Here is a 17242-nt window from a genome sequence, read left to right as displayed (position 1 = left end):
AAAATGAAAAATTTACTACTAACTACTCTCCATTTTTTGATTAATAACATAAATTTATTCAAAATTAAATATAAATAACTTTATTAAAAGTAAAAAATACTAATTTCAAGGAATCTCTTCAATGTAATTGTATTAATCACGCACAAACACACACAAATAGTTCAGTGGGGTTTTTTTCCTCATTTCCAAGTAGCAGCGTTGCTAGTTAATGCAAATACCATACACATCTACCTCTCTTTGAAGAACTTTAGGCCGTCGGGAATTCTAGCAGGTTGAAGGAAAAAGACTGGTTAAGGCAGCAGTGCTCAGACATGTCAAGAAATAAATGACAATCTCAAGCCCCCGAACGTTTTCTTCTGCATGCTGCAGGTTATCTAAGCAATATCGATGTAACGGAAACCTTTCCCTCTCCATCTCCCTCACTTTTAAACTTACTTGTAAAGAGCCCAAACCATCAGAGCTCGTGCTGGCGATGGAATCCCTTTTCAACTCAGGAGCTGTCTCGGGGACTCGCACTCTAACATAATTTATAAAGTGCCGCATGTTGGATACCAAGTTAGTGCCAGGGAACCAACTGTCATGACAGCGTTCTGGTCCACTCATTGATACCTAAGACATACATAAATAAATGAAGAAATGAATTAATGAAGGAATGACAGAAACTAAGTGCTCACACATGCATACTCCCCAGAATCCATAATTTGTGTTCCCACCATAACACAAAAATACATAAACAGCTTTCTTTAATGTATTTTAATTAAAATGATAAATTTCAACAGTTTTATGCATAAAATGATTCCATAAGTGTCAAGGGAAGTTCCAAAGGACCATATGAATTTTAAGAATAAAGCCTTTTTAGGTCAGAGAATTGGCTCAGCTGGTATACTATCTGACAAGCCTTAAGACATAAGTTAAATCCCCAGATCCCATATGGTAGAAGGAAAGAAACTCCTGCAAGCTGTCCTCTACCCGAACACGTGCATCATGGTGCACATCCATACACACTAAATAAATTATATATAAGACCTTATCAGTTCTTCAGATTTAAGCATTAATCTGAAAATAGGAGCTGGAAAGATAGCTCAGTGGTTAAGAACACAGTCTGCTCCTCCAGAGGTTCAGTTCCCAGCTGTCACTTGGCAGCTCACAAACATCTGTAACTCCAGTTCCAGGGAATTTGGCCTCCAAAGCGTTGCATATAAACGCTGTACAGATAGGTGTGCAAGCCAAGGCCAATACACAGAGACAGCAGCAGCGCACACATTCAGTCCCAACACTCGAGAGGCAGAAAGAGGTGGATCTTTGAGTTTAAGCCCAGCTTGGAATGCAGCATGAGTTCCAGAGAAACCCTGTCTTAAAAAAACCAAACCAAACTACTGACTACAAACGGTTCTTTAGAAAGAACCGCTCGCTCTGTGAGAGGTGGGGCTTACCTCTTCCTCAGAGTCATCCTCAGCAGAGCTTTCCAGGCCCAGTTCAATTAGGTACAACACCATACACAGCACATGTTCAGACAGATTTTGATGATCCATCAGAATCTTTAAAAAAGTAAAAACAACTCTTAATCTTTTCACAAAATATATTTCATTTAAAGATCCAAAAACATTCTATTATAAACAAAAATCATAATCAGATAATTATCAGATATATAAATGTGATGTGTAAATGCAAATCTTAGTGAAAATACAAACTGAAACAAACTCTAGGTTTCCTGTGACAATTATGTACAACTTTTATTAGGTATATTTTTTGTTTTTCTGTATGGGGTGTGTGCATATGACTACAGATATTCTCATAGACTAGAGTCATATACTGAATGTCCTGGGCCTGGAGTTACAGATGGCTGTGAAATGTACAATTGAGGTTGCTGGAAACTGAACTCAGGTTCTCAGCAAGAACAAGATGGGCTCATAAACACTGAGCCATCTTTCCATCTCCTACATAGGAATATAAGGCAGTATTTGCGAATAGAAGTTTGAAGACTTCTTAAAGAGTGCCACATTAAATAGTTTACAAGTCATTAATATAAATATAGCACTTTAATAAAATAATTTACCAAGATTACTTTACATCCTAATGTTCTGACAATCTCTTGAAGTCAAGAAGCTAAATTTAACAAGATCATTCATTTAAATGTAACTGCAGTTAGCTAACAGAACACAGTATGAAATATTAGCATTCATTGAGTCTGTCTTCAAAGCTCTGGGCCTCTAAATATTTTGTGTACCTATATAAAAATATGTAAGTCAATGTGTGGTTTAAATAATAAGAAAAAACAAGGAAAATTCTATGAACTTCACTTTATACGTAGATCATACAACTCAAACCTTACTCATCTTGTATAGGATTGCAGGGCTGTACTAGCCCAGTGACCAGAAGACACCAAAACTACTTCAGGAGCAAGGCTACACAGCAGCTATCATTTGTTCTCATTATGAAAAGGCATGTGACCAAATGGGGAAGGAACAGAAGAAAGAGTCCATTCAGCAAGAGGTGGCCCAGTCAGCTGTGGGGTGACAATGGACTGAAAACAAACATGTAAGCATGGCTGAGCCTGACAGAAACAGTACAAATGAACGGATGGGGAAAAACTAATTCTCTATAACCAAAGACAAATGTTCTCTGACTGACTTCCTAATATTTGACAAGTAAGAGGGCAACTCCACTTTCTCTTGGAAAACCTCATTCTTCAAAAGTACCTCCATTGCTGGTGGAATTGCAAACTGGTTCAAGCACTGTGGAAATCAATCTGGAGGTTCCTCAGAAAATTGCAAATATATCTACCTGAAGACCCAGAAATACCTCTCTTGGGCATATACCCAAAAGATGCCCTACCATGCCACAGGGTGTTCCACTATGTCCATATCCACATTGTTTGTGACAGCAAGAGCTGTAAACAACCCAGATGTCCCACAACAGGAGAATACAGAAAATGTAGTTCATTTACACAATGGAATACTACTCAGCTATTAAGAACGAGGACATCCTGAGTTTTGCAGGCAAATGGATGGAACTAGAAAATATCATACTGAGTGAGGCCAACTCAGACCCAAAAGGACATGCATGATATGTACTCACTAATAAGCGGATATTAGAAAAAAAAAAAAAAACCTGCTGAATACCCAAGATACAGTCCACAGAACTCAAAAAGGTCAACAAGCTGAAGGGCCCAAGTGAGGATGCCTCAGTCCCACTTGGGAGGGAGAAGAAAGCAACCACAAGGGGGAAATGGATCTGGGATGGAAAGGGGATGGGGGGGTGGGGCATGATCTGGTATTGGGCTGGGGAACGGGACTGAAATCCCTGAGGGCCAGCAGAAAGAATGGAAACATGCAACTCCTGGGAGGTAGGAGGTTCGGGGAACCCCCCATTCTGTACCAGAGACATGGGAGATGGGACCAGCACTCAAAGAGAGGGACTTTAGATGAAATGCCCTACATTGGGGAGAGGGAACTTGTAGTGCCCACCCCCAGCAGAAAGACAGGGTATCAAGTGAGGGATGGGGTTGCCATCCCCCAGTCAAAACTCTGACCCATAATTGTTCCTGTCTGATAGAAGTGCAGGAATGTAAAGGGAGAGGAGGCTGAGGAAGAGAGGTCCAGTGACATGCCCAACATGGGATCCAGCTCAAGGGGAGGCCCCAAGACCTGACACTGTTACTTAGCACTCACAAAAAGGGACCTATCATGACTGCCCTCCAAAAGACCCAACAAGCAGCTGAAAGAGTCAGATGCAGATATTTGCACCCAATCAATAGACAGAAGCTGCTGACCCCTGTGGCTGAATTAGGGGAAAGCTGGTAGAAGCTGAGAAGGAAGGTGACCCTGTAGGAGGACCCGCAGTCTCAATTAACCTGGACCCAGTGATCTCTCAGATACTGGACCTCCAACCAGGCAGTATACACTAGCTGATATGAGGCCCCCACACATATACAGCAGAGGACTGCCGGGTCTGGGTTTAGTCAGAGAAGATCCATCTAACCCTTAAGTGACTGGAGGCCCCAGGGAGTTTAGAGGTCTGGTGGGGTGGGGGCAGGGATGGGGACATACTCGTGGAGATGGGAGGGGGGGGGAAAGAGGAGGAATGGGATGTGGAACAGTCAGAGGGTTTACCAGAAGGGAATAAAATCTGGAGTTAGGAAAAGAAAGGAAGGGGAAGGGAAAGGGGAAGGGGAAGGGGAAGGCAAAGGAAAGGAAGGGGAAGGAAAGGAAAGGACAGGACAGGAAAGGAAAGGACAGGACAGGAAAGGAAAGGACAGGACAGGACAGGACAAGAGAGAAGGAAGGAAGGAAGGAAGGAAGGAAGGAAGGAAGGAAGGAAGGAAGGAAGGAAAGCTCCATTTATATCTACTAGACCTGTAGCAACAATCTTTGGCCTTAGCTTTCCCATATAAACCCTAACTTAAAGGTGAAAAGAAAACCCAGATTATTTGAGATTGGCTTCACTTCGAATCCGCCATTTGCTTAGAACAGTGCCTAGCAATTAGTGTCCAGCACACAGTCAGCAAGCAGGTGGTACCAAGAGAGCCAATCAGAAAGAGCCCATAGAGGAACCTGAGGTGGGAACTTCCAGGGTCCCAGTTCCTCAGCAAGCATATCCATCATGGAGGGAAGCAAGGTTCCTAGCAGCCTTAGCTGTCTAAGCCTCACTACACACGGCTCTCAGCTTCCCACAGGATGCCCGCCACTTCTGTCTCCTCTTGATAAATAGAGCATTGCTACTAAATCCAAAGAGATTTTGAATAGGAATCCAATGGCATTACAAATTTAAGTTAGAGAAATAAAAGCCTAAGATCCTCAACAAAGAAATAAAGCCATTTTCTGGGAAATGTCAACATGATCTTTAGTATCACACACGGCAAGGAATGACAGACAGCATCTTTGTTGCAAGAGCCTTCCATGAAACTGACTTTAAAGTGATTAGAGTATGCCAGGAAAGCTTTTTTAAACAAATTCAAAATTTTAAAAAATTGGTCGGAAAAAGTCTTGAAACAACTAAAACACCGACCTGTCTGTCAACTCTGACAAAACTCATCTAATTGAAGCAGGTTTTAAAAGTTGAAAAACTTCAATGAGATTCTCAGTAAGGCTTCCTTCATTTATCATGGAATATTATTATTGATCATTTGAACTAATTCTCATGTTAAAAACTGAGATAACACAGAATTTACTGATACACTATGTCTGTGGCTTGCATTCAATAACAGAGGGAAGCCTGGCTCTGGGCTCTCCTACAAATTACATTTGCCTACAAAATCAACACAAACTGATTTCTAATATAAAAGTGTTCTGCATATTTTAATGGAGAAAGGGGTACTTTAAATCATTTTTTTCTGAGTAATCCTGGTAAAAATAAATCTTTCAAGGCACTTTTTAAAGGCACTAATCTAAAAATCTTAGCCCAAAATAACTTCTAGCTTTCATAACGGCCATGGGTAATGTTGAGAAGTGTATAGAAATCTAAAAGCACTGTTTCATCATGTGGCAAACAAGAGCACTAAGAGTTCTACTTAAACAATTAATGCATGCTTTCTTAAGTAATTAAAAAGTATTTGTATAGTCAATAAAGATTTACATACAGAATACACTTAGTTTTCTTTTTTAATTTTTCATATGTATAAGAAAAATTATATATTTTATTTCTAATTATGCAACATTTATTCCTATTACTTTATAGATGTTTATTTATATGAGCAATATACTGCAGGCATAGTTTTCTTTCATCTCTTATATAGTTTAGGTCATTAATAATCCCAGAGTATATATATATTACATATATGTATATATGAATGTGTATACAAATGGATACACATATTCTCTCTTTATATTTCATGCAACTTTTAGAACACAATGAGATAAGTTGGTTTTATGAGAGAACACTCCCAAATTGAAACATATCCTAAGTAACAGGAAAATAAAGGATGTTTCAAGTATCTAAAGAACCCACACTTAAATCCTTTGTCAAATTCCTAAGAGGCAAAGGACAGAGAAAATCACTCTAAAGTAAGGGCACTGGTTCACACAGTGACACATACTTCTTTTTTTTATTTTTTTAAAGATATATTCTTTATTTACATTTCAAATGATTTCCCCTTTCCTGGTCTCCCCCAACCCCCAAATTCCATAAGCCTCCTCATTCCCTAATCAACCCTCTCCCACTTCTCTGTCCTGGTATTCCCCTACACTGTGGCATCAAGCCTTTCAGGACCAAGGGCCTCTCCTCCCTTTGGTGTCTAAAAAGGCTATATCCTCTGCTGCCTATGCGTCTGGAGCCATGGGTAACACCATGTGTAATCTCTGGTTGGTGGTTTTGTCCCTGGGAGTTCTTGGATTACTGGGTGGCTCATATCATTGTTCCTCCTATGGCACTGCAAATCCCTTCAGCTCCTTGGGTCCTTTCTCTAGCTCCCCCATTGGGGACCCTGTACTCAGTTCAGTGGCTGGCTGAGAGTGTCCCCCTCTGTATTTGTCATGCACGAGCAGAGCCTCCCAGGTGACAGCTACATCTGAAACTGGTCAGCAAGCACTTGTGGTCATCAATAATAGTGTCTGGGTTTTATAACTGTCTATGGGATGGATCACTAGGTGGGGCAGTCTCTGGATAGTCTTTCCCTCAGACTCTGCTCCACACTTTGTATCTCCTTCTGTGGGTGTTACCCCTTCTAAGAAGGACCAGAGTATCTATACTTTGTTCTTCCTTCTTCTTGGGCATCATTTGATATGTGGATTGTGCCTTGGGTATTCAGAGCTTCTGAGCTAATATCCACTTATCAGTGAATGCATACCATGTGTGTTCTTCTGTGATTGGGTTACCTCACTTAGGATATTTTCCAGTTCCACCCATTTGCCTAAGAATGTCATGAATTCATTGTTTTTAATAGCTGAGTAGTATTCCATTGTGTAAATATACCACATTTTCTGTATCCATTCCTCCATAGAGGAACATCTGAGTTCTTTCCAGCTTCTGACTATTATAAATAGGGTGGCTATGAACATAGTGGAGCATGTGTCCTTATTACATGTTGGAGAATCCTCTGGGCATATGCCCAGGAGTGTTATAACAGGGTCCTCCAGTAGTATTAGGTCCAGTTTTCTGAGGAACCGCCAAACTAATTTCCAGAGTGGTTGTACCAGCTTGCAATCAACAGTGGAAGAATGTTCCTCTTTTTCCACATCCTTGCCAGAACCTGCTGTCTCCTGAGTTTTTGATCTTAGCCATTCTGATTGGTGTAAGGTAAAATCTCAGGGTTGTTTTGATTTGCATTTCCCTGATGACTAAGAATGTTAAACATTTCTTTAACTGCTTCTCAGCCAGTCAATATTCCTCAGGTGAAAAGTCTTTGTTTATCTATGCACCGCATTTTTTTAATGGGGTTATTTGGTTCTCTGGAGTCTAACTTCTTGAGTTCTTTGTATATACTGGATATTAGCCCTCTGTCTCATGTAGGATTGGTAAACATCTCTTTCCAATTTGCTGGTTGCTGTTTTGTCCTATTGACAGTGTCCTTTGCCTTATAGAAACTTCGTAATTTTATGAGGTCCCATTGTCAATTCTTGATCTTAGAGCATGAGCTATTGGTTTTCTATTCAGGAACTTTTCCCCTGTGCCCATGTGCTTAAGGCTCTTACCCAGTTTCTTTTCTATTAGTTTCAGTGTGTCTGGTTTTATATGGAGGTCCTTGATCCACTTGGTCTTGAGCTTAGTACAAGGAGATAAGTATGAATTGATTTGCATTCTTCTGCATGCTAGCCACCAGTTGAACCAGCACCATTTGTTGAAAAGGCTATCTTTTTTCCACTGGATGGTTTTAGCTCCTTTGTCAAAGATCAAGTGACCATAGGTGGCAACACATACTTCTGTCAAACAGCAGGACTGCCTGGCTACTTGCTTCCTTATTCTTCTTTGACAAAGCTCCTATACCCACAACACCTCTCACTTTACAGAAGCCATAACAAATACTCCAGTCTCATGTGTTTGTCTGAAGCTGAAGAACAAATGTTTCTCCACAAAGAAATACAACTCCTTCCTAATTTTTCAATTTGGAATTCAAATACATGCAATTATAATTTATCTCACACATTAAAAGGTTTATAAACACACTTTGTTTTTTTTATAAGTGGTACCTTCATATAAATAGTCATTTAGTTCTTTGATTTGAAAGTCAGGAAAATACACTGTAATCTTAATCGTTCCCATCAATTGACTGCTGTACCTTGTAAAGCAGAGTGAACAGCACAATGTGTAAAGTCTTACAGTGCAGAAGTCTCATGAGGCCTTTATAGCTGGGATGCAGTGATGTTCTTCTCTTATAAGGAGGCCAGGGATTGCCAGAGAATTTTCCACTCTGTTTTAAACTGCAAAAATTAAAAAAAAAAAAATCAAGTTAATATGACAGACTCATAAACTATAGTCTGAACAGAACACCAATAGCTTATGCTCTAAGATCAAGAATTGACAAATGGGACCTCATAAAATTACAAAGTTTCTGTAAGGCAAAGGATACTGTCAATAGGACAAAACAGCAACCAACAAATTGAAAACAGATGTTTACCAACCCTACATGGGGCAGAAGGCTAATATCCAAGATATACAAAGAAATCAAGAAGGTAGACTCCAGAGAACCAAACAATCCTATTAAAACATGGGATACAGAGCGAAACAAAGAATTTTCACAGTAATTTACAGGCATCAATTTCTTTTTTATGTTTTTCTATACAATAATAATTATTTATGAATGCTTTAAAAAGCCAAACAGATATCTATTCATTATATAATATACATTGCTTTTCCTTGGATAAAAATTAGTTTAACTAATTTTTTAAATAAAATTTTACTCTTGGATAAAAATTAGTTTAAAAAGCTAGACCAAGAAAAAATAAATAAATAAAACAAAACAACAACAACAAAAAACTAGACCAAAAAGTTGAAAAATGAATGTAAAAATGCTAACAAAAAATAAATAAATGAAAATAATACATAATAAAATTTTTAGCAAGGTGATTTTCTGTTCTAACCCTTTACAAAATCAGTAATCAGAAAACATCCCCACTACAATGGCTGGAAAGCAGGTTAGATAGAAGCGTAGTCTACCGACCCCATCCATGAGCTCCTAAGAGAGGAAGAGAACTGGGGGCAGCAGGAGAAACAATTACCAATAAACACTAACACTGTGGGCTGTAAGATGGCTCAGCAGGTGCTTACCACCAAGACCTCAAGACCGAAGTACAGTCTGCTGGCCCCGCATGGTAGAAGAGAACTGACTCCTACAAGCTATCCTCTGACCTCCACACAATCACCTGTAGCAACCTGTGTGTGTGCATGCATGTGCACACACACTGAATGAATGCAATTTAAGAAATAAAGTATAAGAAGTATGTCTACTGTTTAAAGGTGATGGATTCACACAAGGCCCAGTCATGGAGATAAGATCCGTCCATTGCCCAAATCGATCAAGGACCTCCACATAAAGCCAGACACTCTGAAGCTATTAGAAAAGAAACTGGGGAAGACCCTTGAGGACATCGGTACAGGGAGAAAGTTTCTGAACAGAACACCAATAGCGTATGCTCTAAGATCAAGAATTGACAAATGGGACCTCATAAAATTACAAAGTTTCTGTAAGGCAAAGGACACCATCAAGAGGACAAATCGGCAACCAACAAATTGGGAAAAGATCTTCACCAATCCTACATCAGATAGAGGGATAATATCCAATATATATAAAGAACTCAAGAAGTTAGACTCCAGAAAACCAAACAACCCTATTAAAAAATGGGAAACAGAGTTAAACAAAGAATTCTCACCTGAAGAACTTTGGATGGTGGAGAAGCATCTTAAAAAATGTTCAACTTCATTAGTCATTAGGGAAATGCAAATCAAAACAACCCTGAGATTTCACCTTACACCAGTCAGAATGGCTAAGATAAAAAATTCAGGAGACAGAAGGTGTTGGAGAGGGTGTGGAGAAAGAGGAACACTCCTCCACTGCTGGTGGGGCTGCAAATTGGTACAACCACTCTGGAAATCAGTCTGGCAGTTCCTCCGAAAACTGGGCACCTCACTTCCAGAAGATGCTACTATACCACTCCTGGGCATATACCCAGAAGACTCCCCACCATGTAATAAGGCTACATGCTCTACTATGTTTATAGCAGCCCTATTTATAACTGCCAGATGCTGGAAAGAACCCAGGTATCTCTCAACAGAAGAGTGGATGCAAAAAATGTGGTATATCTACACAATGGAGTACTATTCAGCCATTAGAAACAATGAATTCATGAAATTCTTAGGCAAATGGATGGAGCTGGAGAACATCATACTAAGTGAGGTAACCCTGACTCAAAAGGTGAATCATGGTATGCACTCACTAATAAGTGGATATTAACCTAGAAAACTGGAATACCCAAAACATAATCCACACATCAAATGAGGTACAAGAAGAAAGGAAGAGTGGCCCCTTGTTCTGGAAAGACTCAGTGAAGCAGTATTTGGCAAAACCAGAACGGGGAAGTGGGAAGGGGTGGGTGGGAGGATACAGGGAGAGAAGGGGGCTTACGGGACTTTCGGGGAGTGGGGGGCTAGAAAAGGGGAAATCATTTGAAATGTAAATAAAAAAATATATCGAATAAAAAAAAAGATTGAAAAAAAATCCCTCCACTGCTGAGACCTAGAAAGTTTCTAAATGGATCCTGTCTCAAAAGTAAGATGGAAGAATGACTAAGGAAAACAGATATGCCTGTGTCAGATATATATATGTGCATGTGCACACATACACTCTCTCACACACACATACTCACACACATACATGAGGGGTGGGAACTAAAATGATAAATAGAAGGAATGCGGAAATCAAAAAATAAAATAGGAAAATAGAAAAAAGTTGTTTAGAAACAGTTTAGGGAGTGTAATTTTATTGGATTGTATAAAGCAGTTATTAATAACAAGGCACTCCGACCTACATAACTAATGACATTATTCCTTCATAGACATGGTCTAAGTCAGTGTGTGCCTCTGCACTGGTAACCGATGGCACCTGAGTCAAGCTAATGAGACTGTGGGCATCAGATGCCAGCAGCAACTCTACTTAGAGAATGCCAAACTCCCTGAGAGACAAGACTGTGCCTTCCTGAGAATTTTTCTCTAAACAAACTACTCAGAATTAAATGAAGTCTTCAATCCTAGTGCTCAGTAGGTACAGGATCTGTAAATGTAAGGCCAACCTGTTCTACATTTTGAAACCCTATCTGGAAAAGAAGGGAGGGAGGGAGGGGATCAGAAGGGGAAGGGAGGGGAGGAGGGAGGGAGGGAGGGAGGGGATCAGAAGGGGAAGGGAGGGAAGGAGGGAGGAAGGGAGGGAGGGGAGGAGGGAGGGAGGGAGGGGAGGAGGGAGGGAGGGAGGGAGGGGATCAGAAGGGGAAGGGAGGGGAGGAGAAGAGAGGGAGGGATGCAGAGAGAACAAATATAGAAGCAAAAGCATTAATTTTGCATCTTTCGATTTCTTTTTTTTTTCCTTTTTCTTTTGATTTTGCTTGGTTGTTCTGAGACAGAATCTCACTATGTGGCTCTGGCTGTTCTGGAACTCACTATGTAGACCAGGCTGGACTCAAACTCACAGACATCTGCCTGCCTCAGCCTCTGCGTGCTGGGATAAAAGGTGTGCAGCCATGCCTGGCATGCTCCAGTTTTTCACCATCAACTATTCAATTTACTTACCCAGCAGAGACTAGGCAAGTGCTAGTACGAGCTGCCGTGGGCCAGAGGCAGGGGGATCTCTGAGTTCAAGGCCAGCCTGGTCTACAGAGTTTCAGGACAGCCAGGGCTACACAGAGACACTGTCTCAAGAGAAGGGAGGGAGGGAGGGAGGGAGGGAGGGATGGATGGACGGACGGACGGACGGATGGACGGACGGAGGCAGAGAGGAAAAATATAGAAGCAAAAACATCTTCCCTCAAGGAGCTAAGAAGTAAATAAATGCCTACAAGCAAATGAATTGGCACAAAAGGGCAGAAAATATGCAAAAGGAAGTGGCCAAGTAAACGGAGACAGGGGCTCCAAGGGCCTCCTTCAGGATTCTAGACAAAGGCAGAGAGATGATGGCCCCTGAGCTAAACCTGGTTTTTGTTGTTTTAAGGAAATTGTTTTGTTTGTGGGAAGTTTCTTTTTTCAAGTACAGCCTATGATGGAGCTAAAGTGAGCATTCAGTCATTCTAGTATTTAAAATCTTGGTGGGAAGAAAGTTTCAGTTAAGCCTAACAACTACAAATATACATTAACAGCTATTTGAATATTATCTGAATAAAGACTTTCTCAAGACCAAAATTTTTCCTGTAATCAATGCTTTTAAATATTGTTGCATAAGTAAAGTTCATTTTGCTCTATTTTCTCAACTGTCAAGAACAGCATTATTTTCATACATTTTATAGATATCCCTCATCTCTGATGGCATACTATTTTAGTTTTATATTTGTGCTTCCTCTACTGATTCAAAAGTAGAGCAACATAAAATCAAGTTTCAAACCTGATTGATCAAAGAGCAACTAGGTTTTTCTTTTTTTAATTTAGTAATCATATTTCATAAAATTTACTTTATTAGGTCAGTAACAAATTTTGTTTTGTTTCTTGAACAAGACCTCACTGTACAGCCCAGGCTGGCCTTGAACTCAAGAGCCTCCTGGAGTTGCTGATATTACAAGATGACCTACTACATCCAGGTTAATATTAAAATTTTATAAAGATTCTGAGAAAATGAATCTCATCTAAATAAACCGAGCGGTGGTGGCACATGCCTTTAATCCCAGCACTCTGGGAGACAGAGGCAGGCGGATTTCTGAGTTCGAGGCCAGCCTGGTCTACAGAATGAGTTCCAGAACAACCAGGGCTATACAGAGAAACCTCGTCTCCAAAAAACCTAAATCCAAACACCAAAAAACCTAAATCCAAACACCTTTACACAGAATACATGCAGTCAAACAAACAAACAAACAAACAAACAAACAAAAAAACCTCATCTAAATAGGTTTTTTTTAACCTTTATTAAATTATTTTATTTATTTCCATTCCAAAAGTTGCCCCCTTTCCCGGTCCCCTCTTCACAAGTTCTTCACACACACCCCACCTCTGAGAGGGTGCTCCCCGACCTGTCCATCCACCCCCACCTCACCCCCCTCATCCCTCTTCCCTGGGCCATCAAGTTTCCACAGGATTAAGCACCTCTCCTACCAAGGTCATACAAGGCAGGCCTCTGTTACCCATGTGCCGGGGCCACCAACTAGCCAGTGGATGCGTCTAAATTGTTATTAAAAACTGTTAAATGATATTTTCTCTTAGATTAAGTATATTTAATGAGACCACATCATGTGTTATAACTAAAACTTCTACAGAAACACCAATTATTCTGAATGACACTCATTAGCTTGTCAGACTTACAATGCTGTGTATCTGTCCATCGCAGACTGCACGTCTCGGCGGTAAACTGTCCGAAGAATGACCATGACAGGATCAAACTCCTGGTCCCAGACTTCAGCTTTCAGACAAAAGAAAACAGAAATAGAAATTTGACTTCTTAGGAATAAAACCAAACTCAAATTATTTATTATATTCATTGAGAACATTTAAATTAAAAAATTGAGTTAAACAATCAATTTGCCTTAGAACTTGATGCTGTGGTTACTTTTAATCACAAACAAAAAAATCATACTTTTTAACATCAGGAATGTTCTCTTAGGTACTTCAAGCCTCCACAAGCAAAAGCTTTATAACATATAACAATGCCTCACTATAAAATTTAGATCACTGCTATTGGACTTAAAGATTTTTTTTTTATTTTCTTGGTAAGTAAGGTGCATACTAGAAAGAAAAAAAGTAAATACCTTTAAAATGATTCAATTGTAAAATTACAAAAACTAAATTTAAAATGTACTGGTCACCTGATTTTCTAGGTCACTTTATAAATTGTTGTTTTCTACTTCTCAACTAAAAGTTAATCATGATTCTCCTTCCTTCTGTACAATTATGAGTTATAATCCTAATACTGTTTATATACAATTGGTTATACACAGGATGGTTTTAAATAGTAAGTGTCTATACATAATTTTCTTTTAGTATTTATACAATTATTTACAACATGTAATTTTAAAATTTAATATATAAGATACATATAAAATTCATAACCTCATTATTAAGTATGTTAGGCTGAAGTGACATTTAAAAAAATTAACCCACTGGAACAAAGCAGCAAATTCCTAAGTATGAAATCTTACAGATGTCCAAAAGGTGGCCTGAAGGGCTGGAAAGATGACTCAGCAGTTAAGAGCACAGGCTGCCCTTCTAGAGAGCCCTGGGTTCAATACCCAGTACCCACATGATGGCTCAGCCACTATAACTCCAGTTCTAGAAGATCTGATATCCTCTTCTGAATTCCAGGGGCACCTGACATACATGTGGCACACACCTACCACACACATATATGGCAAATATATATACATGGCAGGCAAATACTCATAAAATTCTTATAATAATTTTAAAAAGATATCCCATATGGTGGCTCATGAGGCAGAAGCAGAAGAGCTATGTGAGTTTGAGGCCAATGAGGTCTACATAGGAAGTACCAGGCCAGGGTTACACAGTGATTCTACCTCAAAAAATAATTGGTCAGCCCTGAAATCACATAAACAAGTAACACTGAACAGACTAAACAATTTGCATTTATATATTCATGTGTGGCTAAAAAGGAATGGTAGGGAACAGAGAGAAAATGTCATTATATGTTAATTTCAAAATGTTTTAAGTTGAAAATAAATAAAATACTAAAAGATGACCTGAGAATAATTTTAGAATCAGTATCTCTCCCTAGGTTAATTTTTTGTTCTGGGCCTGAAGAAATGGCTTACTGGTTAAAGAGCACTGAGTGCTCTCCAGAAGGACCGGAGTTCAATTCCCAGCACCAACATGTCAGCTCACAACTGTGTGTAACTCCAAGATCTGACACCCTCACAACAGAACACATGCAGTCAAAACACTGATGCACATAAAAATAAAATAAAAATAAAAATTTTTAAATATTTTTTCTGTTCTCACTCTCTAGCAAAATCCTTAACACTTGCAAACACAGAACAGAACTTAAGTTTCTTTTAATTTTCAGCCCAGGAATCTGCTGCCTGCCGACCCTAGTCTGCCTTGACCTTTACCATGCACAGCAGCCACTGGCTGTGGGCAAGCCTGCTGGTGAGGCTGCTGTGTTTTGTTAAGCATCACGTCACACAAGAGCACCACTCCATTCAAGTTCATCTAGATCTCAGAAACAGCCTATTTTTTACATAATGAAGACGTACTCCCCTTTCTCTTTAATGAAATATATTCCACCCAGATACTGTATTATTCCTGCTAATTAAGAATGTCACTGGAAATAACACACAGGCTTTTCTTCTGCCCTTTGCCAAAAGTAGTATGTAACTTCAAAATGCACACCGGACTTTCACTTAGAAAATAAAGATAGAGGATCAAGAAGCACAAACTTCAACTCCTTCAAAAACTTAAGTTTCTGTCAATCAAAATCTCATTTATTTCTCACTCCTGTCAATAAAATCATCTATAAATATAGGAGAAAAACCTTAGAAAAGCAACCACTTAAAGAAAAGGCTTCTGTGTCTTTAAGCATAGCTATAAGTGCTATCAGCATCCAAACATACTTTAAACTACCTCAGGTTAAAATTTAAGACAGTGAGCTGGGTGTGGTGGGAAATGCCATGATCCTAGCACTTGGGAGACAGAGTAGATAGATCTGTGAGTGTGAGGTCAGTCTGGGGGACACAAGGTTTAGGACATCCAAGGTTACATAGTAAGATTTTGTCTTTAAAAAATCACAATGAATGAATAAATGAGAGAGACAGAGAGGAGGGATGGAGGGAGGGAGGGAGGAAGGGAGGGAGGGAGGGAACTGTTTCAAACTGAATTAAGAAAGATAACATTGTTTTATAATTTATGATTCATTTATGGTTAGTGGTCACTTACAGAAATGAATTAGAGTACCTAAAATTGTTTTTGTAATTTAGTCATTTTAAGAAGGCCATAATGTAACATAAATACTTTCTTTTATTGTTGTTTGAAACAAGGCATCTTAATTATGTAGCACTGATTGTCCTGGAACTAGCTAGATAGGGTTGACCTTGAACTCAGAGATATCTACCAGCCTCTATTACTAAATAGAAGTGATATAATACTAAGAAAAACATAAATTTATAAGAAATTTGACAGAGGAATGCCAAAATTGGATTAGTAAAATATAAAAGCACTTGTTTTTGAAGTACAAGAACCTAAGTTTCACCCAAGAGCCACACAAGAAAAGGCATGGTGGCATGCACACTTAATTCCAGAGCTGAGGAGGTGAAGAGCAGCACATCTGGGGCTGTCTGGCCACAATTAGCCTATTAAGCAAGCTCCAGTTTCAGGGACAGACCCTGTTGCAAAGAACAAGGTGATGGCCCCCGAGGAATGAATGCCACATCAGAGGTGACCCCTGGCTTCACCAACACCCACACACACAAACACACATGCACACTAAGTAAATAAATGTACAAAGAAGCAAAAACAAAGTATTTTCTTTCCAAAAATATAGGAAAGAATACATTTATGTATGTACACATACCTTTGGGAGTATACATGCCTTGTTGCATAGAGCCTCCAGGTTCAAAAACGGGAGCCTTAAAGTCAGCTACAGCAGATAAAACTGATTCAAAGCTATAACTTCCAGGAATAATGCCACTTTTGGGATTGGGATTTTCTGGGATATGATGTATGTGTCAAGAAAAAAAAACAATATTAATGACTAACACCAACTTCAACGTCTATAAATTGCTCAGTTCAAATTCACCTTACCAAAATAGAAAATGACTGGCTGTAATGTATAATGTTGGCCACAAGAGGGCGAAATAATAGTTCAGTATTAACCTTATAGTGGTTTTTAAATCTAGGAGCCAAAAAAATTATATGATGAAGTGGCCCTGAGTATATTTCCCCCCAAATAAATTAACCAAATTCCATTAAATAAGAGGAAAACCATTTCAATTTTGCCCATTTTCATCACTGCATAAATATAATGTATCCTTCTTTAGGAAACCAGAAAGAACACACTAAAACCTAGCACAGATTTGTAGGAGTAAAGATTACTTTTCTAAAAGCAAAATTTCCACCAAATGAAAACAAGTAGGCTCAGGCAAAGGGAAAGATTCTGTCCTATTTCATATCA

At 39.2% G+C, this 17242-nt stretch overlaps 1 protein-coding gene across 5 annotated transcripts in view; it reads right to left on the bottom strand.

Moving 5' to 3' along the window:
- Nucleotides 1-17242, bottom strand: part of Ubr3 (ubiquitin protein ligase E3 component n-recognin 3) — a 151511-nt gene that overhangs the window by 66868 nt on the left and 67401 nt on the right. For all 5 annotated transcript variants that reach the window (XM_052182654.1, XM_052182655.1, XM_052182657.1 and 2 more), the window contains exons 18-22: nucleotides 16643-16784; nucleotides 13426-13522; nucleotides 8213-8354; nucleotides 1434-1538; nucleotides 436-609 (exon numbers count right to left, since the gene is read on the bottom strand). In XM_052182654.1, the coding sequence (XP_052038614.1) occupies nucleotides 436-609; nucleotides 1434-1538; nucleotides 8213-8354; nucleotides 13426-13522; nucleotides 16643-16784 (660 nt within the window). The remainder of the gene's footprint in view (nucleotides 1-435; nucleotides 610-1433; nucleotides 1539-8212; nucleotides 8355-13425; nucleotides 13523-16642; nucleotides 16785-17242) is intronic.

The sequence above is a fragment of the Apodemus sylvaticus genome, chromosome 5 (genome assembly GCF_947179515.1).
Source record: "Apodemus sylvaticus chromosome 5, mApoSyl1.1, whole genome shotgun sequence".
Classification (NCBI taxonomy): domain Eukaryota; kingdom Metazoa; phylum Chordata; class Mammalia; order Rodentia; family Muridae; genus Apodemus; species Apodemus sylvaticus.
Note: the sequence above shows the minus strand (reverse complement) of the source record. Positions and strands in the feature narration are given on the sequence as shown.